This window comes from Rattus rattus, chromosome 7 (assembly GCF_011064425.1).
Source record: "Rattus rattus isolate New Zealand chromosome 7, Rrattus_CSIRO_v1, whole genome shotgun sequence".
Taxonomy (NCBI): Eukaryota; Metazoa; Chordata; class Mammalia; order Rodentia; family Muridae; genus Rattus; species Rattus rattus.
This window is the reverse complement of record NC_046160.1, coordinates 103,047,389-103,072,623: the sequence shown is the minus strand read 5'-3', so window position 1 is coordinate 103,072,623 and position 25,235 is coordinate 103,047,389. Positions and strand designations below refer to the sequence as shown.

The 25,235-nt window shown below is 41.6% G+C and overlaps 1 protein-coding gene across 8 annotated transcripts in view; it reads right to left on the bottom strand.

Annotated features, from left to right (window-relative positions):
• The window catches only part of LOC116905664 (neurexin-3-beta), a 525,628-nt gene extending 501,948 nt beyond the window's left edge, over window positions 1-23,680 (bottom strand). For all 8 annotated transcript variants that reach the window (XM_032908640.1, XM_032908642.1, XM_032908645.1 and 5 more), the window contains exon 1: window positions 23,265-23,680. In XM_032908640.1, the coding sequence (XP_032764531.1) occupies window positions 23,265-23,511 (247 nt within the window). In that variant the 5' untranslated portion in view covers window positions 23,512-23,680. The remainder of the gene's footprint in view (window positions 1-23,264) is intronic.
• Between the last annotated feature and the right edge of the window lie 1,555 nt (window positions 23,681-25,235).

Genomic DNA, 25,235 nt, shown 5'->3' with positions numbered 1-25,235 from the left:
ATGGGGCCGCCATGCACAGCCAGCGCATGCTCTCAATTAACACCTCCTCTAATGCCTTCTTAGTAGCCATCACATCTTAGCAAGAGAGATACTGCTGATTTTGTTCTTTATGCTGTTTCCATCTTGTTTTCAGGCGACCTCTTGAGGAATCATAACATTTGAGGAACAGCTATAGGACCTACAGAATTAGGGAAGGGAAAAGCGTACAGAATTGCAAGCACAAGAGTTAAAGTAGCTTTGAGTGCTTTTCTACATGTTCACAAATACATTACACAAGCATTTCTGACAATAGGAGTGCCGTCTTCAGAATACCATCTATGGGTCTAAAAGTTCCTAGAGAATTTGTTAGACACTGGAAGAACTTATTTAGCCGTCAGAGACTTTAGGGCTTAGCACTACATTCCTTCAAGCACAGTGAGCAGCCCAATGGCATTCGACGTAAGGCTATGGTTGATTTTATAATCGATTTGAGAATAGGAGATTAAGACCAGAGAAAAGAAGGGCAAGTTGCAGGTATGAAAACATACATAGAAGTTTCAATATGCACACAGAACAAAAATGGCTCTGTGAGAACTGCTTCCCTCCAACACTGACAAACGGCAGGGTGAATGTCAGAATCTTAACACTTGGGTATGGGGTATGGTTCCGCGGAAGAAAAAAGTAAGGTAAATAGATAAGTTATATACTACGATGATCATTCTTATGAGAAGGGATCAAGCCACAGAATCACATAAAGAAACAGTGTGGGAGAGAAGGGAAAATATGAATAGCTACAAAGCAAACACAGGTGTTCCAGCAGAAATTCAATGCTCAGAAAAACTTGATCTTGTTCTTGGGTTCCAGCTCTACAGTTGGTACTTTTATGGCAAAGCAATCAATATGGCCTAGTAATCTATATTTCTAATCTAGAAATGTCTGAGAAGGATTCAGGATAGGGAGATGAGGAGAGAGAAAGGGCACAATGGAAAACTGAGACAATACATCAAATGAAGACTGATTTGACCTGTGATTAAAAAAAAAATAAAGTCCAGAAATTTATGGAGGGAGTAAGGACCTGAGGCCTCTTCTCAATAGCTGGATTGATTTTGTCAGCCTTGGAATGTGGGTAGACCTTGGACATGGACCCCCCAGTCTCTGATGCAGCTAAGCCTTCAGATGACTATAGCCCAAGCCATTGTTCTGATTGCAAATTCGTAGGTGACCTTGAACCAGATTTCCCCAGCTAAGTGACTTCTAGATTCCTGATCCTCACATGATGATGAGATAACAAGTATTCATTATTTCCTGCTGCTGAGTTTTAGGTTTTTTTTTTTTTTTTTTTGAAACAACACATCATTGATATAACTGATCATCCAGTAGCTACAGGCAGGATGCATGTAGGTGGTAGAACATGGAGTTCTCTAAGCTCTGAGGACAGATTTATTTACATTCAAATCCTAACTCTGTCCTGTTGCTGTGAGACCAGGAGCAACTCAACCTTTTTGGTGACTCAGTTTCCTTCTGAGAGAGGAATAAAGTAACAAAAAAAAAAAAAAAAAAAGAATTCAGGCATAAGAGATAAGTGAGATCATGCCAAGGGCTATGTACAGATAAATGGTAGCTATCATAATTAGGGGCGTGAAAGGATTCTAAAGCTGAAAGGAATTGTTTATCAAAACCAATTACTTTCTGGAAGTACAGGGAGTGTCCTTACAAACTCCTTCCCAAGTGACCCTTTTCAAGGAGACGTTGGCTAATAAAGGACACTGACAAGTGGTTCATTCTATCTGGAATGTAAATAGGCTGTCACGTTTAATGAAAGCAAGAATGGGGAACCACACTTGTCCATCTGTGTGGTGAGGCCTGGCTCTTCCAAAAGGCAGAAGTTCCAAGTGTTAATGGAAGGTGCTGGAAAAAGTCAAACTCGATGTTATCTTGCAGACCTGATGAGATTGCAATTTGCAGACAAGGGTGGCTTATCTCTGATGACGAACTAGGTGTCACAGCTAAGAGGAAAGGAAGGAAACAGCTTCTCAGAGACCTTGGGAAGCTGCCAGCAGAAGACTTGATCAACAGCTCCCAGAGAGCAGGTAATTAAGTGGGTTTTCAAGAAAAAGATCTCAGTGTTCACACACACACACACACACACACACACACACACACACACGCACACACACACACACGCCTCTGCCAAAGCAACTAGGATTACATTTAAAATTAAAGACACTTTACAGGGCTGGGGATTTAGCTCAGTGGTAGAGCGCTTACCTAGGAAGCGCAAGGCCCTGGGTTCGGTCCCCAGCTCCGAAAAAAAGAACCAAAAAAAAAAAATAAATAAATAAAGACACTTTACAGGTGACTAAAGTAACATGGGAGGAACTATATCTAAATTGAGTTTGCTCTGAAATGTAAAAGGACAGTGCTGCTGACATGTGTGGAGCAAGGAGCACGATCCTAAGATGAAAGGCTGAAGAGAAGGAAACACAGAAAGCCAAAAGGGAAGAGTTTTCAGAATGGGGAGGATTCAATGCTGAGAACTATCTGTCTTGTCCTTAGAGAGAATATATAGGCTGGTGTGGGTATGATGTCTTTCCCTTTAAATCTTCCAGCTATGGGTCAAATAAAAATGGTAATCACTTTGGCAATATGTCTGCTGAAAAAGGGACACTGATCCACAGAGGAACTCTGTAGGGCTGCACACAAGACTACTCCAGGTCTACACAAAACCATTTCAGTGATGAAATCCCATGGAAAGAGGATGGCTTTTTACAACTGGTTCTTTTTTTTTTTCCTTGTACTTTCTGTAGACTTAGGCTAATAAAATCAGCCCCATTGACACCAAGACTTTAGTCAAAGTCTACCAGGACCCCAATCGTTCCATTACCTCCATGTCTTAGCTAAGTGGGAGCCACATTACAGAGTCTTGAGTACAAGCTTCACTCAATGAAAACCAAGGGAAAGAATGAGGCAATTGGCCTTTGGTTATGTGGCTCTAACATGAGTTTCTCAAGCGTAGGCAGCAGGATCTTTGAAGCAATCCCCAAAATACGATGGTGTTATCAGATGGATGTGATGAGTTTAAAATTGTGGAGGAAATGTAATAGCATCCAAGGAAAAACAATATCTGTAGTCTCAGCTTCCTGCCTGACCTGAGAGCATGAATGACTAAGACACTCATTCACTCTCTATGAATCACAGTCCTTTGTCTCAAAACCCTGTTCTTGGCTTAAATAAACTCAGGGATCCCCTCCAGATGTAAAATGCTATGGGCAAAAATTGTATTTGTCAACAAGTCTTAGAATCTATAGGTACCAGAAAAATGACAGCTAACATTCTGCAAATGTATGATACTCAGTAAAAGTATGAAACCTGTTCAGAATTCCATATGGTAATTTTTTTTTTACCAGCAATGCAATAGCTGGCATTTACTAAAACACTTATGTAAGTTTGGAAGCATTTCACATACTGTCTGTGGTGCTCACAATTCTAACAGGATGATAGAAACAGAAATGCTTCTGCTCTAAAAGCCTAACCACTATTTTTATTTTACTTTACTTTATTTTATTTTATTTTATTTTATTTTATTTTATTTACTATGTGCTCCTTTATCCAAAAAATAAGGCTTGTCAGCTGCTAGACTGAGTTGCTCCCAAGTGAATGGCTTTACCTTGGTCCTTGGATGGCCATCTAAGAAAGTCAATTATTCCACAAGAAATACACAATGCTGACAAGGAGAAAAGGCACAGAGCAAAGAAGAGCTCTTGTTAGTTACCACTCTAGACTTGACCTAACTAGACCTCATTTTCTGTACAATGTAGCAACAGTAGCCAGAGATGTTCAATTAGCATTGCTAGACGATCTAGTCAGCCCCTTCAGATTCCAAAGGTTCTCACAGGACCTGATCTTTATCTTCATTCCAATTATGCTATTATGTTATGGAGCTGATGATTTGACTTAACAACTGTGGGGAAGACGTCCAGTGATTTAAATAAGTACGGAGAGAATGACCCCTTAGCAGTTTATAGCATTCACAGATTCTTCATTATCCTCATCTTAATAAGGCTGGGTATCCCAGTAGGAGGACCTGTGCTGTGAGGGCTGGACTGCATTGTAATTTCTGAATAGTATGTCCCTGGAATAGTCATCTCTCCTCTCTGTGCCTAATTATTTTGTGGGTGATGGTAATAGCCATGTAAGAAACTCTCTATAAATTAGATGCCATCATATTATAAAGCATCTGTCACATGCTAAGAATTCAATCAATGATGAATGTTCCATTATTATAACAAGCCCTGGAAGGCAAGGCACTAACTAGTAGGGCAGAAACTAGCCACAGAAATACCAGTGCAGGCTGGTATTGGAAGAGTAAAGAGCATGTATTCCTGGCTCTCTCCAGCAAAATTTACTGGAAGAACAAAAAGAAAAAGAAAAAAGCTCATAACAACAAATCTAGACTGGTGACCCTTGCTTATTTACCTATTTCAAGATCAATAGATTCTCTCTTGAGCACCCCTGCTGCAACTCCATGCTTACAAATGCATCCCGTCCACATACACACAGAGACTAAAACAAGAAGGCGGGTAGAATCTTATCACATAGGCCCAGCTCCCATGTCCTCCCACGCAGATATTAATCCTGTATTGTCTTCTGCAAGCCTGAATAATTTGTTCAAACCCTGTCTTACAGAAGCCAGTGCTGTCACCTCTGAGGGATGATGTGCAAAGGTTTGATTTGCAGCTAATAGAAAAATCTATTTCTTTCAGTTTCACTTCTGTCACACAAGGACCGTTGTGTTCCCTACAAGGGACTCCTTCTTCTGCAATAACCACCAAGATGACAGATCTCAGGTGGCAATATGAGCTGTCTGGGTTGAGTGGCGCCTATTAGTTTTATGACCACTGGTTCAGAATGGCCTTGTGGTGTCCACAGCCCATCTTAATGAAGATGGGTAAGACAGCTGCCGATGAAATAAAATCTCTTTGCTCCTTTCTGTCCCATCTGAAAGTCCATCAAACTTTCATCTTCTGCTACAAAACAGCTGCTGGGCCAAACACTCAGCCACAGTGAATCATAGCCTGTGGCTGCCCTGTTGTCTTGGAGAAGTAAGCAGGAACCCTGGGTTTGCTGACTACATGGCAGAGAAGGAAAAGTAAATAGCTTTACCATCTTTTTTTTTTAATAAGTAAAGAAAAGTAGCAAAGTTGCATAGCACATTTATTAGTGCCATTAATTAAAACACTCTGAAAAGTTAGATGCATCGTCTATATGGGAATCAGTCTTATGAGTTTGTTCCTATCAATGGTAAGAGTTTTCTAATAGAAGCCAAAGCAATTGGGAACTTTCCTAGATAGCATAGTGCAGGTAGGTATATAGTCCCATTCTCAGCTAATATCAACTGCTCTTTTTTCTAATTCTGGCTCTGGCAAAGACTGTACTTCTCCAGTCTTTACTGGGGGCCTCACTCCAAAGTCTAACTCAAATATCACATTGTAGGAGATTGGAAAGGTGATAGAAAAATCCCCCATGTTCCTGCAGAATCCCTTCTCCACGCTATCCTCCCTTTAGGATGTTTTCACATTCCTCTTGATAAGAAAAATAATCTTCTCTACATATTGACTTATGTGACCAACAGCATACTATGAAAGCACCAACTTGTGACTTCCTAGCTCTCAAGAGTTCTTGTTGTCCTTTCAACCCCATTCTCTTGGAAGGTACCCAAAGGCTATTGTGAAACAGTCCTCATTCAGTAGAAAATGACAGGTCAGATGAGACCCCCTCATTAATGACCAGATCACACCACAGTTATGTAAGTGAGACTATCTTATTGGTAGCCTTAGTCTGTCATCAGTTACTTGCATCTACATGAGGGATCCCATGTAAAGGAACTAGAGTTGCCAGCCACATCAAACCCAAAATGTTGACTCACAGAAACATAAGCTACTAACACAGCTGAATTAGAAAAACACTAATTTGTAATGTGGTTTACAATACGATAACAACTAACTAAACCACATATTTCATGAGGTCTTCTCTCTCCATTGATTGCTAGAAGACACGTTGCACGGTCATCAAGACAAGTTCAACTTTTTGCTCTAGCACATTTGAGCCTGGGTGCCATTCAGAAAGAAAATGCTAGGTGTTTCAGAGGAACTAACGAACACAGGCAGTGTATAAACATAGTACTTGTGAGGAAGTCGTTATTCATCTGATAACTCCCTTCCTCTTCATAGTTATCTGAATAATTATAGTCTGCTAGATCAAGGGCAGGAACTTTATTGATCAATACATTGGCTGTGTTTTATATGGTTGGTATTCAATATACACATCCTGGACAAATGCCTAGTTCCTCAAGATCCAGAGTGGCTCCATGCTAACATATTTACGGAGTGTTTCAGAAAGTGATGTATTAACAGGACTACGAGAAAACATACTTCAGTTACTTTCATTTAATATTTCTTGACATTATTGGCATTTGTAGGGCAAAATTGTCTAGGGACCTCAGGATTCCTTCAAGACTTGAGAGCCATTTAGTAAAATCACAGTACTAATTTAGAATTGATAATTTTAAAAATTCTGATTACTGTTGTACCTTCTGTATTAAGCTGCCTGTGTAAACAACCTGATCACAAAAGCCTTGTCAGGAAGATTATATTACAGCCACAGGAGTCAGGAGTCTCTAGTAGTTCACAGGGGTTGGTAAATTTACCCCCACTTAGTGGTCACTGTATTACCTGTGCTTGTGTCTACACTTTAGTGTCGGCGCTGAGCAATTTTTATGAAAACCAGAGTCAGATATACTAACTACCTGACACCTAAAAAAGAAAATCTCCCTACATGCTGGTCTCAAGTGATATGCTAAGGAGAGAGTAATTAGTCACGGCCACTTTTGAGCACAGTCTCACCAGACTCTGGGTCTCCTTTTTGACTCACCGGGTCATCTACTCAACTCTACCTTTTGTAACTAAGAGTTAATGACAAGCAAGTATGTTTGGAGAAATACTTCAGAACCTTCTGCAAATACAGCTGAGAGACTGTCAGCAGCTGAACCACACATCTCTGTTCACACATCTAGTGATGAACATGTAATTATCTTCTCTACTGTAGCTCTAGGCCAGGGGCTACATTGTTAACTAATTGAAAGAACAAGGAAAGAAAAGGTTTGCTCTCAACAAAACTTAAATGGCTGGAATTACATCTTTATTATCTGAAGTGGGCACTTGTGACTTGTTTATCATCACCTGTCCTGGCATCCAGAAGAAATAACATAGAAATTAGCCTCTGGCTGGTAATCTCATTATAGTCCAGTTATAGCCCATTTTTAGAAAGTCCGTTGGATACAAAATCATCCTGCCAATATAAATGCATATGAGATTTACTATGCATACTGCAAAGTTACCTATTCTTCAGAAGCACAGGCTTCCACACTGAGAGATATGGGACTTAAATAAAAAGAACCCATTAAAAATGCATAACAATGAAGACAAACATCTCTGAACTCAGAAACTACATTGGCTGAGAAACGTAATTGAATTTACAAAGAGATGTGATAATTTAATGGCTGTCTTTATAGAAATAGTTCTATTCTCTGAATAGGGTCATGATGTAGAAACAGAGAATTATGCTTGTGAATCCCTGTAGCCGGGACAGGAATTGTATTTGTTTTTCTCTTTGTCAGTGTTTATGATCCCAGTCAGTACTAAAAATGGTCCTCTGCCTGTTCCTTGTGCTGGTTTGGTTCACGCAGTACCTACAAACAACCTGAACTTGGTTGGAAATACTCCCAATACATGTGTCTATCTTTCAAGTCTAAATACTACATCCTATATATATTACATTTCTCTTTTACTTCTTCCTAACTCAACATCCTGTCATCCTAATTCTGACTACAAGGAAGGTAATGCCAGAGAAAGCATCTATGGTCTTTGGCAAATATCCAGTGACTGTTTATTGTCCTTCTAGTTAACATAGTAGGAGGAGAAAAAAATTGAGTCTCTGATAGGGTTGCCCAACAAAATGGGATACCCAGTTAATTTGAGTTTCAGGAAAATTACTTAACCAAGTGAGCAGCTATCTCTTATATGTTACATGGGACATACTTAGACTTAAAATGCCAGTTGTTTGTTTGAATACAAAATTGAGTTGAGTATCTTGACTTTCTGACAACCCTTTCCCATGCCAATGGGCTTAGGAAAGGGACATTAATCAAATAATTTCATGGCCAGATATGAAATTCTAAATGTATAAGAGCAATGTAGCAACTCTAAATGTATAAGAGGTAGAGTCTAGAAAGGTATGAGTATCCGTATTCTGGGAATTTGCATTTAATAAGGGGAAGAGAGTATTTCTTCTAGGTGAAATACTCAAAGAGAAAGCTTAGGCCTTAAAGGACGTCAACTAGTGGAGAAGGTGAAGAAACAGATGAATAAAACCAAGTTTGTAGAAGTCAATTTTTCTTTCATGATTTAAAGGGCAATGAAAAACCCATGAGGATAGAAAAAAATTGTTTCTCTGCTTTTATCAATATAGTTTTGTGAAGGGGAGAAGCTACAAAAGCTGATATACATCTATTAAAAGCTAGAGTTCCTACAAGATTTTAAGTCCCAACTTCTTAGATGCAGTCCTTTTCCTCTCTTGTAAATGATAGCGCGACTGAAATAAATTTGAGGATGCCCATAGCACTGGCTTTTAAACATCAGGAGCTGTCACTGTTACAGCTATTATTTGGTGTTCTCTTAAGGGCCTCTGCTTCCTCTACTGTCTCTCCTCAAAGAGTTCCCTTAAATATTCACTCAGCAAACTCAGCTACTGGTCTCTAACATCTCTGACTACTTCCCTAAATGACTACAGCCTGCCTTGCTCACAGAGTACATATAAAACTTGGTTTTGTTTAACTCTGTGTATTGGTAAACAAGTTTATTTGTACCACGTGTATGAAGGAGCTTACAGAGGCAAAAAGGGGAAGTAAATCCCCTGAACTGAGGCCACAGGCAGTTGGGAGCCACCACGTGTGTGCCCGGAATCAAATCCAGGTCCCCTACAAGAGCTGTAAGTACCTTTTAAACTTGAGCCATATCTCTAACCTGATGACAAAAATACTTTGAAGTGACCTAATTGAATGTGACATCTTTCCCTCTCTGGCCCTACCATAGTTCATACCTTTAATGCTCATCACCCAATATGCATTAAACTGCTCTCAGACCTTATCTTGCTACCCTCTCCTCAGATTTTGTTATTGAGTACTTTAAATGTATAGATCAATATAAAAGAACAACTGTCTGCCATTCAGAATATGAAACAAATAACTCCTTCTCTCCCATTAAGACAATGATAAAACAATCACTATAAATAAACAATAGAACACAATGATGAATGAGAGAATATATTCTTCAACCAAGATGTGAACACATGAAGTTCTTATAGGAAGTATCTGAATCATGTTCATGAGTCAGTGAGTATTTGATGCCCAGGACAATGACTAAGACATACTGGAACTCTTAATATATCCTCATTAGCCACAGTTATACAATGGGACAAGAACTGTGCAGAACGAGTTTAGGAGGCTCATGTAATTGTTATGCAAATGAGGCATAGAAAAAGAAACTTTGTAGGTCAGATACTAAGGGTTGACCTATAATATGAGACATTAGTATAATATGAGACAAATAGCTAGAGACCTACATATGGGAAGAATATACTCTAAATACATGGAACATTAAAGAACCTAGTGAAAAGTGAGGTTAAAGTATTGGGTTGGAGCCATATATTACAGGCATGCATTCTTCATTCACATTATGTTTAAAAAAATTCACTCTTCATTTGTTGATGTTTTAGACTTTGGATATACAATCATGAAAAAGACACATGAGGCCTCTATTCCCAGTTTTGTTTTTTAGCATGGTGAAGGAAATAAAGCACACACAAGGAACATCATAGAGATAGTCAAGCTACAAGGAAAAGAGGTGGTGTTCTGGGAAGAGATTTGAAAAGGCACCTTTAGCAGGGGCATTCAGGGAGGGTCTGAGAGATAACATATAAGCTTTGTTATTTGATATTCTGATCAGAAAGGGCAACTGTGTGGGAAATGAAGAGAAAGGAATTGAAAATATATAAAGACAATACAGTGGGAACAGGACAAAGACACTCAATGAATAAACAAAGACAGATCAGGAAAAGTAAGGTCAAGATATTGTCCTTGATGGGAAAAGGACATGATCTGATTGTTTCTCATCCTGCAGGCCTAGAGGATTCCCAGAGGAGAGTAGCATAAAGAGCTTCATGCTTCAGAAGGAAGGCTCAATTATTAGGAATATCTTGGCAAGAGAGGCTTGAGGTCTGCAATGGGGGATATTGAGTCTTTCCAGGTGATGGAGTGGGAGGATCCATTGGGATAGGAAAGGAAGATCAAAGATTGCCTTTAAGGAATTTGTAGCTACATTAAAAATAACTTGAGGTTAAAGTTCATGTTTCAATTCCCATAGCAGGGCCTACACCATGCCTTGCATTCCTAATTATAACTATTCTATAATGAATTATAAAGACCATCGCTTTTTTTTTTCTTCAAACACTGCTCTCTTCTAATCTTTTACCCCTCTTCTACAGGAATTCTCAGAAGTTCCACAGAAAGAATTTTGCCTGTTCAGGGAGAATGAGTGGACACAGGCTGCGTATCCATTTCTGCTCTGTCATTTAATGCATGGATGGCTTTGGTCAAGTCACCTCAGCTTGGGTTTTGATTACATCAGCTTAAAAATGGGCCAAATAACCGTCCTACCATCTATTTTCCTACTGCACAGGGCTGTAGTGAGACGCAGCAATGTCAATGGAGTTTTTGTCTTTTTTCTGTCATACTGTAAAACATTACACAAATAGCAATCAGTTATGGAGCTTCATTGAGTCCATGATGACCATAAAGGAAAATCACTAAAAGCTTTGAATGCTCATTTCAGGTTTAATGTCTAAGAAGGAAGAGAAAAGATGCTACATTTTTCTATATAACAATACAAGCACCTCCATTATGCGTTCCATATTTACTGCTTTAAAATATTTATTAAGCACCTGAGGTATATGAGGAAATGTGGCAGCCATCTAGAATAAAAGAGGTTTTCATCACAGAAAAACCAACTGTCCCAGCCCTCGGCATTATGTTTCTAAGTACCACAGAACCTTCAGATTTTTCCTTTTTTGGACAAATTGTACATTTTTTTTTCTTTCATGACAAACCATCTTCAGTCAAGAGCTCCTTGGGTAGTTAATGGTGTCTTGTGATGATCCTTCAAACTCTCCTCTTATTTTACTCTTGATTAAAAAGAAAGCAAGCTCAGGATCTGAGCCCTTGACTGATTTACACTTCAATTTAATTTCTCCCTTTCTCTTTCCTCTCTCCTTTCACTGGAAGAAACCTTCCATGTAATTAGGCTCGAAAGCTCTCATCAAACAGTTTGATTTAACTGCAGCATACTGAATTTCTCTCCTAGGCTGATGGGGCAGAGTAAAGTGGGGACCCTTGGAAGGAGGGGTAAGCCTAGTATGAAGTGGGAGCTTCTCTGGGGTGGCATTAAGGGAATCAGCATGAGGGGTAGAGTGTCTTGGCTCCCATGCTGTCTCTACTCCTTTAGTGAAGATTGGTTGGTCAAGTTACACTGGAGGCCACTCCAGACCCCTAATCCTCAGCAAAACTGGTGAGTTCTAGGACTAAGACTGTAGTACAACAGGCAGACTGAAGAGAGAATCCATGTTTGCCTTGCTCTGTCTTGCCTCTGGTTTGTAAAGTGTGATTGGTCTGTTAGCTTCCTCCCATGAAAAATAATTTGATGGGTGAAGGTCTATACAGACCTCTTCCAGGCTTAGTATTTGATGATTGCACACTTGCAAAGCAGTTGTAGAATGCATTGGAGTCCTGCATCACAGCACTCCTGGGGTAGGACTATACTCATGTCAGGACATGGGGAGTTTGAAGATCCGGCTGTAAATATTTTTCAGGGTAGCCGTTATTATGTTACCTTGGGCAGGAAAATGAAGTCTTTGCTCTCTCAAGATTGTCTGAAAGAGTGTTCTTTGCAATAATAATTCTAAGGGACAGTTAATTGCAGAAAGAGGATCAGGTGGAGATCCCTTTAGAGACAAAGATATGGAAAGAAAAACAAAACAACAAAGATTATTCCAAGGAGACAAGTTGACTGTGGAGGGCCAGGGTTTAAGTTTTACATCCTTGTTTCATATAAAAGCTGTCCCCTTCTCAGATTATTGACCTGCTGGCAAAACCCTGTGATGACACTGGGCTGATCAATGAAATCGGAGCAGAACGGAGTAGACACCGAAGCATTTCTGCATCTGTAATTCACAGCAGGCTCATAGCCCCTGTCTCGTCTGTACATTCCCAGGCCACGAGCTAATTAGCATGCTGTCAAGGCATTGCTGCTACATTAATTTTTTTTCCAGCTCACATATTCACCCACATGTGCCTATATGCATGCATACTGGCTTAAAGTGGAAAAAAAAATACTGTCATTCTTGAAATATTCATTTCATTAGTTTTACCCTCATAATTAACGAACTGCAGCCACATATACAATATATATGATGAATCGAGAATAGAGGTAGATGCAAGGTGGACTAGTAAAGTGAAAATGTAGTTTGGAGATCATCTGGATTTTGCTCATAAGCCCTGATGCAAAGATGAAGAACTAACTCATTAAAGACGGCCGGGAAGCCACTTAGACATCATTAACTCAAATTCTATCATTTTATAGGGAAAATCATGGAATCCAGAACAAACTGGCAGTTTGCTTCAAATTGTAAGTTGAAGAATAAGCCTCTGGCAACTATGGAAACTATATATCCTCATAAAAGTATTCTATATAGTGGATTTTTAAAAAAGGTGACATGGTCACTGGGAGCTATCCTGTCATTTGATGCCCCTTGCCTGGCACTTGGATCCTTGATTGAACACATACTTGTTACTTGCCAGTGAACTCTGGGAAATAGATGGGTTTGCAAAGGCTCTTTAGAAAAGACTTGACCCCAATGTAATAGACTTGTGGATATAAGGAAATGGAATCAGATGTTCTCAGAAGCAGGGGCAAGGTAGACATTTTTGTAAATACTGGACCTAAAAGTTTGGTAGGCAGGAGAGGCCAAGGACTTAATAAGTGGAAGGAATTCTGGAAATTAGTAATTGAAAGAAAATTTCTTTGTAAATTCACCCTGACAATGTTACCTACTTGGAGGTAGAAACAAAGCTAAAGTACCTAGTTGAATATTTGACACAAGGTGAGTAGGAAGCTCTGATTACTAAGTACAAAAGCATGCACAGTTCTCACAATATATTGTTGCCCTGGGAAGATCAGAAGGTCCCTCTAAAAGTGGTTGAGGATTCTAAGAAATCCACTTTGAGAAGGTTTGACTCCCAATAACAATAAGGAAAAATTTAAATATTCAAACACATGTATGGATTCAAATTCTTTGGATACTCAACCTGGTTCTGCTGTGTATGAATAGCCTTAGAAAACTATCAAAATCATCCCTGCCAAGGCCAGCCCCTTGAAAACAGGAAAAGAACTGCCCCTCCCTCAAAACAGAATCAAATGACCTAAAAGCTTTAGGGAACTGTAAGGCACACTGAGTGCATTAAAAGGCAGTACATTATTCCAATAATTAGTGATTACTAAAATAGGTTCATTGTCATTCTTATAAAAGCAGAATTCTTTCTTGGATTCACTTAAGAAGTGTAAAATAATGTAAGGACATATTCAAAGATGTCTTACTGATAATGTGGAATTACTAGTTTGTGAAGAGAGAAGAGGATTTGCGTGTGCACGCACACACACAAACACAACACACACACACACACACACACACACACACACAGAGAGAGAGAGAGAGAGAGAGAGAGAGAGAGAGAGAGAAAGGACATGCCTATTGAACCTATAAGTCCATTCTTTTCTCAAGATAAAAAATAATCTCTGTTGTTAAATCTTTAGCCTTCTTCTTCTTCTTCTTCTTCTTCTTCTTCTTCTTCTTCTTCTTCTTCTTCTTCTTCTTCTTCTTCTTCTTCTTCTTCTTCTTCTTCTTCTTCTTCTTCTTCTTCTTCTTTAACTAACCAGAGAGTCACTGAAACTCCCCAAATCTAAGTATTCTGCTTTGCCTGTGAATCTAATCTTTTTTTTTCCCCCAGAGCTTTGGGTCTATTAAAGCCAGAATTTCAAAGCACTGGGAGACATCTATTAGTTATCAATTATAAAATAGCCCCAGAGCCTTTGCTGCCTGTCACCATTTGCTCACAGGACTCTGGAATTTCAGGCTAGATAATAAATGAACTCCAGAGGCATGCTTAAAATTTCTAACCAGAGTGATGTCCTTTCCTCTTTCGCCACTGAGGCAGGGTCCGCTCTGCAGGAGCTAGTTCATTCCTCTTTGCTAACCTGCTCAAGTGACATGTCCCTGAGATGCCAGCTATACACTTGCTCCTGGACCCATATGCTCTTTATCACAGGAATCCTCTGTGCTCTGATTTCAGATCCTACTCAACTGCTCTTTGTACACTGAGGCTTGGGGTGATGAATTCTTTCTCCTTGTATAAACCTCTACAGATAACCAGATCCTCCCAACCAACTCCCTCTTTTCTTTCTGTGACAGCACCCAGTGACAAGAGTGAAAGGCAAATAGATACTAAGTAAAACAGCAATGCTGTCTTGGTTTAATACAACGCTCCATCAACCTGTTCCACTGCCTAGCAACCATGGTGGCTCACCCCGAGTTCATTTTCATTTTAATGTGCCACACAGAAAAGCAGCCTAAATATATAGCCCCAGTTCTGAAGCATATAATCTGTAAACTACAGGAACAGGCAGATCATTTCCATTAGTTTCTTGTGTAGCAAAAACCACAATTTGCACCCAAAGCGTGTAATTATATTCAAATCCAGAAAGACTGCTTCAGAAAGAGTTGAAATTCATAGTTTGGGGGGAAAGTTACTCAAGAGTATACACAAGGGTTGTAATGTGGGAGGAGGAGGATTGCAAAACAATAAAAATGAGAATAAATACTATGTAGCTGTTCGGATGCTAGGGGCTTCCTGGGTACACAGGTGCTAATGATTTGTAAATGAATAAGTTAAGAATTGGAACCGAGGACATGCCCTTTACCAGCAACTTGTCATGGCTTCTAAACATGGAGTAGTGGCAGGTCCAGGAAAATGTTGTTACCTTTTTCCTTTCTAGCCAGTGACACTAAATCAGAATGGTACGATGTCTACCAGTACACAGCCCCTTGAGTTGTACCTCTTTCTCACACTAGGGTCCTTAAGGTAGGTAAAACTTCAGCACAGCCCTAAAACTCTATTTCTGAATACAAAGCCAGACAAGTCTTGGAAAGATTTCATGGTGGATTTACTTCGGCATGAGGCCGGGAAAGTTCAAAGCTGTCAGAAGGCATACCCGTAGAACTTCACTTGGCTAAGGAGAGATGGCTGGAGAAAAAAAAAAAAGAAGAAGAAGAGGAGAGGCGGGAGACAGCTGGCAATTGCAGCTTTGGAGGAAGGAGCACTTGACCTTATCTATTGGAATTGGGAAGGAACAAAGGCGGTGAACTTGAATCCATACTGCCTGACTTTCTCACTATTTCTAACACTGGCTGGGGAGCCATGGCTGAATCCCTACTTTGCTCATGTGGAGCACTGAGCCTTTAGGTCCCCAGAGTTCTAAGAAGGTGACTCTGTGCTTTTGAAGAAGTCTGTGCCCCCCCACCTCCCACACCGCCTCTTTTATAAGCTAGCATCCATCTCCAAGAATATGGAATGGATACTGTGGCATTAACCACATCCTTAGGTTCAAATGGGTTCAGGCAAGCTGTCACATCTGAGTATTTATTACCAATTGCACACTCATAGACACTTTGGGATGTGTGTCAATTCAAGGTTCAGAAGGTTTCAATGGCATGTGTGCTCTGTTCCTGACAAAAGAGCTTGTTGTGTGTTTCTTTCCGTTTCTTAAGATGATGAACTACATGAAGCCATAGAAAGACAAAGAAGAGCTGTGTGGTTAGCACTGGGTTTGAATCTGGTGTTATCACCCTATTACTTTAGTCAAGTCACTTACCCTCTCTGGGACTCAATAATGTCAATTGTAGAACAATACCCACTATATTAACTCCGAAGGCTTGTTTGAACTAAATGACCCCATGCATGATAAGCCTCTCGAAGTTTTGACACAGAGTAGGTGTGTGGGACACAAGCAAGCCTCTCTCAGAATGTGAACTGCAAAGAGAATCAAATGGTTTGCTCTTTATGAACTCAGTTGCTCTGCCTCCTGCCCTGATGTGGCTCAACACAGCAGAAGGGTGTGTTTTAAACACAACTTGGAACTCCTTGCTTTGTACTAAGAAGGTGTGTTTAAATGAAACCTTCATTCTTTCTATCTCAGCACGACTATGTCAAGTTGGACTTGGGGCTTTCTACTATCACAGTGTGTTTCTCTTTACATCTCCTGTTTCCGAGGGGGAAAGGGAAAACCTGGCTGATGGCTTTGGCAAAATTATCTGACAATTAAGAAAATAGGCCTATAGCACAATGGTGTACCCGTGGAACTCAGACAGGTCCAACACACTGGAGTGTGTCTTAAAGATACAGGAGCCTGAGATCTTTCAGTGTTCAAGGTAAACAGCACTGGGCGCGTTTGCCTCCCAGTGGTAGTTAGGGAATGCCCCCATAATGTGAGAAGGAAATAAGACAGAAGGGAATGTTTTCTCCAGCTAAAGAATTAAATCACTGTAGCAATGCATCCCACTATAGGGAGAAAGGGAAGGAAACATTAAAAGATAAAGATACTCATGGAAAGTTAAAAGAACAGCTATTAATAGGCTGCCAGGTTCACAGAGTGGGCAAGAAGGAAAACTTGCAATGAATTCTGTGACTCTACAGTGTTCTTCCCATTAGAACTCTACCTTTAAATACAGACTGTAAAGCATCCAGCAAACTGTGTTCATATCTGTTCTATGACCCTTCATCTCTAAAATGTAAAATTACAAAGAAAAAAAAAAAAAAACAGATCGCATTAAGATAAGTTTCCCTTTCCTTATCTGAAGACAATTGATGTAAAGACAGAAGTCATGTCCTACTGTAAAGTGCAGGTTTGTTTGTTAATTTTCTAGTCTACTTCCCAATACATATCCAACACAGGAATGTTTTGCCTCAGAATCTTTCTCAGAGCCCTCGTCATTTTTATTACCCAAGATCTCTGAGCTTCCACATGTTTTGTTTAATTTGCTAACTGTGGCTTGAACCTATCCAACATGGATCTCTACCAAAAGGGTAGCTGTATGTTGCATCACAGTTTGATTTCTGTATCCTTATGAAGGTGCTCTCATCTACATTTTCCCCCAACAGTAGTGTGCAAATGAAGTAGTTCTTCAGAGGACAACAGTGTTGCCATAGAGAAATAAGGAGAATGCATGAGTATAGTAGCTTCAACCTGCCTACCAGCAACCATTCAACCAGGAAGCTCAGGTCCATGAGAGAAGGTGGTGCTGACATTATAGTATTTCTTATAAAATGTGACACCTGTGTGAGTCATGTGTACCATGCATATAATTTATCTTCTGGTAAACTTTGTGCCTATAACAGATAAGCCATACTATTAACTATTCAAATTTAAAAACACATGCCTCTTGGTCAGACAAAAAGACTAAGACACAATACATTCAACTCTAAACCATATCCTTGCTTGATCCCACCCACACCAAATACCCCTCCATCCATTTGAACTCCATTACCATTGAGACCCTTATTAACACATACTCTCATGACTCACTTTTAAAAGACATTATCTGAAGTTGGGGAGCTTAAAAGAAGAGGAAGAAAGGAGAGAAGGAAGGGGAAGGAGAGAAGGGAGAGAGGGAGAGAAGGAGGAAGACAGGGGAAAGAGGAAGAGAGGGAGGAATCAAGCATGGAAATTATTTTCCAAAAGAATTGAGCACCTTGCTTCAAATTTACAGCAACTTTACTGATGAACAATACATTTTCTTAGTCATTCCACTAGAGCATCATGACTGATAAAGTAGGCCTGCTATAATATTTATATTTAGAAATATGTTTCATACAAAAGCCAACTGGAAAATTATTGAAATGATACTTTTAAATACTTTTTGTTACTGAAAATATTTACTTACATATAGTTAATGTTTTCCTCACTTAAAGATGAAAAGTGAAGAACTAGTGGTGTGTGCATGTGCACACGTGTGTGTGTGTGTGTGTGTGTGTGTGTGTGTGTGTGTGTGTGTACTTACTTGTGCATGCACAAACATGTGCTTAAAGAAGTAAATGAGGAGAGGTCTGAGTGTAGCTTGGAAGGGCAACAGGTCTGACTGAGAAAGCCTTGGACATTCACATTAGCCTATGCACACAGAGCCTGTGTCTGCAGTCAGACAGACTTAGTCCTCTGCACATCAGCATCTGGACTCAGGCCCAGAAGCTCAGCCAAGAAGGCAAACAGAAGTTGAGTAAACCTGCTGTCTTTGTTTTCGCCATTTATGCAAATAGGGCTTTTCTTTTTGAGGCTCCATCCTAGGGTTTGGTAAATTGCTGTCATTGTCACCCGGGGTTTACTTGTCTCTTCTGGATTTAACATAGTCACTGAATTCACTGAACACGTGGTACAGGTATATTGACGACTAGCCCCCACCCTGGAGATGTCAAAAATACAGTGTCTTCAAAATGGGTATAAGGAAGCCCCACTCAACGGGACCTCAGAATGCTGCTATTTGGAGATAGGTCCCATCAGGAGATGATGAAAATACGATAAAGTCATTGGGTGTAGTTGAATGGGTCTTTAGGGAAGGGGGAGAAAAGGAAAAGAAAATACGCCCGGGCTGATGCACACAGAGTAAAGGAAAAAAAGACAAGATAGCAACCCAGTAGGGAAATGACCATCTGTAAACCACAGAGATGGCTTCCCAGAAACCAAGCCTGTTTGCATGCTGATCTTCAACCCTTAACTTTCAGAGTTGAACCATGAAACAAATACCAGAGGGAAGTTCATGGGTTACCTTCAGAGATGTGTGTCTCTTCAAGGCTATCCAGGGTCCCCAAGATGCAAAGTTTCTGAATAAATTCAGCACTAAAGTCCAAAAGGGAATATGGTACCTCCAAAACTTTGATAAAGAGGAGTAAAGTTCTCACTACTGGATTCTACAAACTATTAGTTGGAAAGTCTTTTATTCTCAGCCCTAAAGGCAATTGTTAGGCATTTCTCATCTCCTCTGGCTGTAATAGGGCAGCCCACCCCCACCTCTACCCTACTTGGTGGTGGCAGCAATAATATTAACAGTCCTGGAAAGATTTATACTCTGATAATATATTCTTCCCCTAGCCTCTTTCAAGAGCAGGCGAATCTCCAAGCCCACCACTTACCAGTACATTTTAGAGACAAAAAAACAATGCATGCTGAGGATAGAGGAGAAACCAATTTAATTAATTCATCACCAAGGCCAAAGACGTATAAATCTTATCGTTTTATCTGTCAACCAACACTCTGAATTATTCAGTGTTCCCAATCTCGAGAAGGAAGGCAGAGAGAAAGTGGTTAGAGAGCAGCTGCTGAGAACCATAATGTGTTTGCAGATGAGGCCAGAGTGAGCCTAATGCTGGACAAACTTTAGAGGCTAGATTCTGAAAGGAACTCGTGGCAGACTCTCATTCAAGACACCAGGTTCCTGTGTCACCAGTGAGGCCACTACCACATCTGTTCAAGGTGATTTGGAAAAGAACAAAATTTGTGTGGAAATGAAAATTGATGAAATGAGAACCAATACACTGTACCTATCTACATGCCCAACTAATCCACCTAGCACTTTTACAACTGTGGAAAACAAGCATAAGAGGGGAAAATAAACGTGGAGGGGTATTTTGAGTCACAGGAGAATGAAAACATGAATTTTGTGAAGGACACATAAATTTCACGTGGAATTATTTAATTTCCTGTCTGGGCCCCTACCTTCCTTCCTCCACAGTTTGTAAAACGAAGAAGCACTTGTCTTTCACAGTGATCAACAGAGTTACAGAATCATGCCAGGCTGAACTCCCTAATGCTTTACTGGCTTATGTTGTATCCTATAGTTAGGACAAAGCCTGGCCCATAATAACTGTTCTCTGTCACCCGAGTGACAACTGGGTAGAGGAATACATGAAAGGGGGATGGGATGGGGAGCCTAAAAGAAAAGATTGAGCAAGGAGAAGAAGGCTAGTAGATTCCAGTTTTTAGAAAGGGCTCATTCCATCTTGAAGCCCTAACCTGAGACTATTTGGGGTAACCCAGTACCCCAGTAGTTTTCTGTTCCAATTTTATAGATGATCTCAGCATCACCCAAGCTGCTGCCCTGGAATATAGACTTCACACAAATCTATAGCATAATCAATATTTTAAAGATCACCTCCAAGCAAGGATAAGAGCATAAGTAAAAACTACCAGCTGTTCGGGGGATTTCTGTTTTCTCCAAGTGTGTTAGTGAGAATCCCACTACAGGGCAGGGTGGTGGGGGAAGGGGATGGCTGCAGGAGTTTGGAGGATTTGGGGCCTCTTGGGAAGTTAGGCAAAGCACTAAAAATGGTGAGCTTTGCTTTTTTGTTTGGTTTAAAACCATTCTTGAGTCAAAAGAAGGTTCTGGGATTCAAGGCTTTAGTTTTGTTTTTAAGCCAGCATGCCAGGGAAAAAGGGGAGGGAGCATTGGTTAAACTATTCCTTACAACTGTCCTGGTTGCATGGGTCTATGTCTCCTAAGACCTGCACCTAAAACATGTTTAAAAAACAATGCTGACCTAAGCTTGGCCTTGAACTAGAAGAAAGCCAGTGTATTTCAAATATGAATGGGTGGTGAATATTATTGGAAAGCTCTGGGGAGTCTCCGGGTCGTTTTAGTAAGTGATGCTAAGGTTGCTCACAGCTGGGACTCAGGAAGAGAGCCAAGGTTGAGACTTATTGTTAATTGCTACTTCCCTTGATTTTCAGCTTAAAACCATTAATTAAATATGGAGGCTACCTATTCAGTATCAATCTATTCAGTCCCGAAGTCCCAAATCAGTGGGATGGGGACTCCCTGAAAGAGGACAGGCAAGAGTTAGAATTCAGAAGCTTTCTCATCCTCTCCATGGTAACCCCCGGGGTTTGGTGCACCCTGCAGTTCAGTTGGATGTGAAAGGCTTGTGAGGAGTCTCTAGCCATTCCTTTATTCTCTTCTTATCCATCAACCTGAATCTTATCAGTTGCCAGGTAATGAGAAATCACAATGAAAACCAGTCAAAGGGGTTAAGAGAAAACCGAAGCACCAATCTTTGCATAGATGAGGTAAAGAAAAAAAATATTAACCTGTGTATGAATCGACGCTTTTAGAAAAGAGGGGTGGAATTTATAAATTCTTCAAGTACTCTGCTCTACAAATTCCATCACTTTATTAGTACTGCTTTTAACTGTTTGCATCTTGAACAACAACAAAAAGAAATAGCAAGACCTGGCTAGCCTCTAACCTCTCACTAATGCATAATCTTCATCTCCCTGGTGATCATTTACACTAATTAGCAAAATTTAGCTAATTATCGCTCAGCGTTTCTGTGTTTAATTATGGCTATTAGTAATAGTCTGTCTGGCTTCCCTCATTTCAACCCCCATCCCAGTCTGTCTCTTCCTTAGGAGTTAAGTTTCCATTTTAATGAGATTCTCTCTCTCTCTCTCTTTCTCTCTCTCTCTCTCTCTCCCTCTCTCTCTCTCTCCTCTCTCCCCCTCCCTCCCTCTTCCTTTCTCTCTCTCTTCTCCCTCTCTCTTTCTCTCTCTCTCTCTCTCTCTCTCTCTCTCTCTCTCTCTCTCTCTCTCTCTCTCTCTCTCTCTCTCTCTCTCTCTCTTCTCTCCCCTCCTTTCTACCCCCAGTGTGTGTGTGTGTGTGTGTGTGTGTGTGTGTGTGTGTGTGTGGTGCTCTTGCCTGGGCTTCTGTGGTTTTGTTTTGTTTTGTTTTAGAGAGAGTCTACAGCAGACCCAACAGAAGTCACAGGTATAACAGCAACCAGGTTACAAGCCAGCATTCAGGCATTCGCTCAGTCACACCAGCCCCTTCTACCAAGCCTTACAGGCTCTCAACTACTTGACAATTCCCGCACATGTGATCTGAAAAGAGAGAAAGAACCAGCATGTGTTGGCATTCTTTCAATGTGTTTCCACTTAAAAGGACAGACAGCTTGGAGCAGGAGCCCCTAGCTAGGAACCAGTGGGAAGAATTACTTTCCTAATGGAGCCTGCGTGCCTCAAAATACAAGCCATGACAGGGCCCCTAGAGAGGTTCCCAGCACAGCTCACTGGAGGGCTGCTTAGGCTTTCTCCTGTTCCCCTCCTCATCAGAGTGGAATGCATAGTAAACACTTCTTGGAATGATTTACTACAGCCAGCTCCTGCCTTAGCTGCAGACATCAGCCTTTTAGAGGGAGCCTGCTCAGGGCTGGGTATATTTTTATGAACCACAGGTCTCTTCCTCCAATAGCTATGATGCAAAGAAGATTGTTTGAAGCAAAATATATCCTGCATGGCTTGTGTGAACTAACCCTGCTGACTTTAATTGAAAGATCCTTTGCATGCACGGTGAATCCAAGCGGCTATGATTTACAGGGGTAAATAAAAAGTGGTTTAGCCTTATCTGACATATTGCTTCCCCACTAATAGCAATCTTAGATGTGTGTTTGGTAAGGGGTAACTACTCTTTCCAACCTATATTCAATAATGTAGCATTCACTGGCTGTTATCTAGGTTTTCTGCCTGTTTTGATTCAGTTGTTCTCCCCAGATTTTTATCACATAGGTAACTTTATAGCAGTTCACCATCAACTTCGCTCAAAGGACCTGCTGTCTCCTGTTTCTCCACAACCAGCCCCCAAACAAGAACAGAAAAAACACCGGCGAATGAACGTAAGGTGAACGAAAGACTTCCCAACGTGTAGCATCATTAGGAGTTGTTTGATTGAGCTGCCTGCCATCAGTACGTTGGGGGAGGAGAAGGTGGCAAAGGGTAGAAAGTGTGTTTGCCCTGCCATGAACAAGGGCACCAAGGAGGGGAGAGTCTTTTATTGGAAAGTGAATGGCTGAGAGCAAACAGCATTTGCCTTTAAGAGAAAGTGACAATTTTTCCCCTTATGCACATGCAAGCCATCTCATAATTTTAAATTGAATTCTTCTGCTATGCCCATCCTTGACCCTACCTGAAAGAGTAGGTTAAAGATTTGCAATGCCCCAGTAAAAGAAAAAGAGCAGAGAGACCCACCGTGCCCTCCTCGAAGGGAAACAGGGGAGCGATAGATAGAAATAGGCACAGAGTGGTGCTTGCTGCCGTGGAAATGGTGTTCGTGCTGAGAGTGAGATCCCGGAGAGGAAGAAGAGGAGGAGGAGGAGGCTACATTAGAAGAACTCCACACAGAGCTGACGATACATCCCCAGAAGAGGGACCAGATCCCAAGCGTCCAGGCCGGCCGGCGAGGAGGGCTCCGTCTTGCGTGGATTCTCAGGTGCATGGTCAACGCACTGGACCACTACAGATGGGCAGTTTCAATACCAGCCAGGGAGCAATAATGAAGTTCATGATGCCCAGGGGCCCATCATAGCAGGAAGAAGTGTTGTCCAATTTGGGGATGGGGGAAGCAATAAGAGCTTGCGGGGAAATGGTGAATCAGTTTTGTTTTTTTTTTTAAAAAAAGGAAACGAAAGAAAAGAAGAAGAAAAAAAACTACAAAAAGAAACTGAAGATTAAAAAAAAAGAGAGAGAGATAAGGCAAAATCTTTCTTTTTTCTTTTCCTGGAAGAGATATTTAGGAGGCAAGAGTCGACCCAGGTACAGCAGACCTGGAGAGCCCTGGCTTGTCACACATTTCAGGGAAGGACCCGCGAGGTTTCTTCCTGCTCTCTTGGTACCTCAAGTCCGATGTTTTAGCTGCATGCTCTGGAAAGCCACTGGGGAAAGGTGGAAGCGGAGAGAGAAGACAAAGCAGGAAAACCCCAAGTAGGCTCACGCTAGTTTATCCCAACATCCAAGGAGTTTGGACATTTCTTTTTTCTTTCTTGTTTCGACTTCCGAGCGATGCAATGCAGAACTGCCAGGCAAAAGGGGGCTGCAGGTGGAAGAGTTCTCCTGCTCCCGGGAGTCTCTGTGGAAGGGCGCGGAGGCTGTTAACCCTGAATGTCCTGGATGAGCGCCACGGTGCAGCCGCCTTAAGTCCTGAGTTCCCGATAGGTTGGAAAGCACCCCGCAGCAGCAGCAGCAGCCAGAGAAAGGGATCAAGAAGGGCCAGAGGAAAGGAAACAGCACTGAGCTAGGCTCAACGTGGCAGGAGGTGGAGAGGAGCAGGCCAGGCGCAATCAGGGAGAGCGCTAGAGGAGGTGGCCCGCGGGTGGCAGAGGTGGCCGAGAGGAGAGCCGGCACCCGCAAAGTGCAAGCAACTGGGGAGGCACAGGTGAAGTGAAGCAAGGAGTTGGGGAGCCAAATTCACAAATGGGCAAGTCATATGCAAATAGCGCACTCCGGAGAGCAAATCAGTGCAGCCGGTGTGCTCTGCCGAGGGACTGGCTGGCTCTGGAGGAGGGAGGGGTGGAGCCTCCAGGAATCCCGGCCCTCCCCATTCAAGTGTACGCTAGCTCGCGGCTGCTCGTACACACCCGCGCACGAGCCAGAGCTCTCGCCTCACCTCGCTCCCCCTCTAGGTCCCACCCCGCCATGCTTGCGCGCAGGAGACCCACAGGCCTCCTCAGCTCTGGGCCCCCGGGATTTCCCTTCCCGTTCCTCTCCCAGGATCCTTAAAACCGAACTCGGCGACCAAGGCGCCGGTGAAGGTTTTGGCTGGAATGCACCATGCACCGACAGCCCAAGTGTCCCTAAACCAAAATAAACCCTGAGTCTGTAAGCACGCCGGACTGCCTGCGGTAGGCGCCCGGCTGTTTTTGCTGCGCTTAGGGCGTCCACTCTCCGGCGCGCATCTCTGCTGAGATTGAACAAGAGCCACTGCTAGGTCAGTGGATAGATGATAGAATCCGTGTCATCGCTCTCAGAAGTAAAGGTTATGGGGTTGGGTGGCTCAGAGTCTCTGCAGGGTTTGGTGGCTTCCAGTCTGTCCTCCGATGTGGCTTCCACTCAACCTCACTCTTGGAATTCAGGTCCCAGAGCCTAGCACCTTCAAGTCAAATCACAGTAAAGGTGTGCCAAGCAGAGGAGTGGCTGATCTGTCCCTGACTTGCCCAGAAGATC